This window comes from Fibroporia radiculosa (genome assembly GCF_000313525.1).
Source record: "Fibroporia radiculosa TFFH 294 genomic supercontigs, scaffold7719, whole genome shotgun sequence".
In the NCBI taxonomy this organism is placed as follows: Eukaryota; Fungi; Basidiomycota; class Agaricomycetes; order Polyporales; family Fibroporiaceae; genus Fibroporia; species Fibroporia radiculosa.
This window is the reverse complement of record NW_012133447.1, coordinates 134896-136078: the sequence shown is the minus strand read 5'-3', so window position 1 is coordinate 136078 and position 1183 is coordinate 134896. Positions and strand designations below refer to the sequence as shown.

General features: G+C 60.5%; 1 protein-coding gene across 1 annotated transcript; it reads right to left on the bottom strand.

The window, feature by feature from the left end:
* Positions 1-738: 738 nt before the first annotated feature.
* Positions 739-1068, bottom strand: FIBRA_06505 (uncharacterized protein; the record flags this gene model as incomplete). Its single annotated transcript, XM_012328226.1, has 2 exons — positions 739-816; positions 883-1068. The coding sequence occupies 2 exons, from the start codon at positions 1066-1068 to the stop codon at positions 739-741; spliced, it is 264 nt and encodes an 87-aa protein (XP_012183616.1).
* Between the last annotated feature and the right edge of the window lie 115 nt (positions 1069-1183).

Sequence of the window (1183 nt, the reverse complement as noted above, 5' to 3'; positions counted from 1 at the left end):
GGTGGTGGTGTGCGCGCGCGCTGACCGGCCGCCCTGTGCAGTTTTCGAGCCTCTCGGGGCAGGTGAGCATGCTGCGCATGGCGAACGGCGTCCCTGCGGACCAGACGCGGATGTTTTGACCGCGGACCGCCCTCGGTGCGCCTCGCAGGGCGCCACGCGCACACTCGGGCGGCCTTCACCATGCGGTTCAAGATGGCGCTGCAGGGCACTGTGATGGAAGGGCCACCGTCGCTAACGCACACCGGGCGTGCATCTGTTTTCGCAGCAATCGCATCTGTGACTCAGGCAGACGTAAAGAGATCGCGCCAGTGTCGGGTCATGCCCGAGCCTGTCAGCAATCTGATCAAGTTTGTTTGATAGTTGGAGTACATCGCCGCCGGGGGCTCTGTTGCCATCGACGCCGCCATTGGACCTGAGCGCACACACAACAATCGAGGAAACAGAAATGATGGTTTTTGCGTCGGCGAAACGCCGAGCTGTAAAAGCCAGAAAGGCCTACGATTGGTACTCGTCCATAGCAACAATACGATGATGTGTCTTTACCGTGATATACACACCCCTATGCGAACCCTCCATATTATGCAAGCACAATCCGACACACGCTAATACTAGTGCGACGTACACACACCGAATGGTATACACTGCATTCCACCAAGAGTCCATGCCGAAAACAACAAGACAGCGATTCCAAGCAATACGAGAGCGGTCCCAATAAATTATATATACACACCACGCCGCCTACAGTAGGCGATTTTGCTGCGCCGGGATCTTGTTCGCCATGCGGAACATCGTCACGATCCCTGACAGGCTGGAAAACTGCCGCGCACGCCCGTCGTCAGTGTCGCACGCACCCAAACGAGGAAACACAGGACGCGAACTCACCCCGTTCCCGATGAACACCTGCGCGCGCTGCCCGATGAGCATGTCCACCGCCTGCTTCACGTACTTTTGCTCCGCGCTCACGACGAGGTCCCGGCTGCTCCGCACGCTGCGCCACTCCTTCCCCCCCGTGCTCTTCCTGAACGCGGCCTTGACCTCCTCCACCCACTCCGGGGGACCGTTCGTCATGAGATACACGTCGCGGATCTCGGGGCCGCCGCGCGCGGCCTCCTGCCAACGTGCGCGCTCGGCACGCGCGACGAGCTCGTCCGCGTTCGGGTAGCAGTGGGGGCGCACGAGCGCA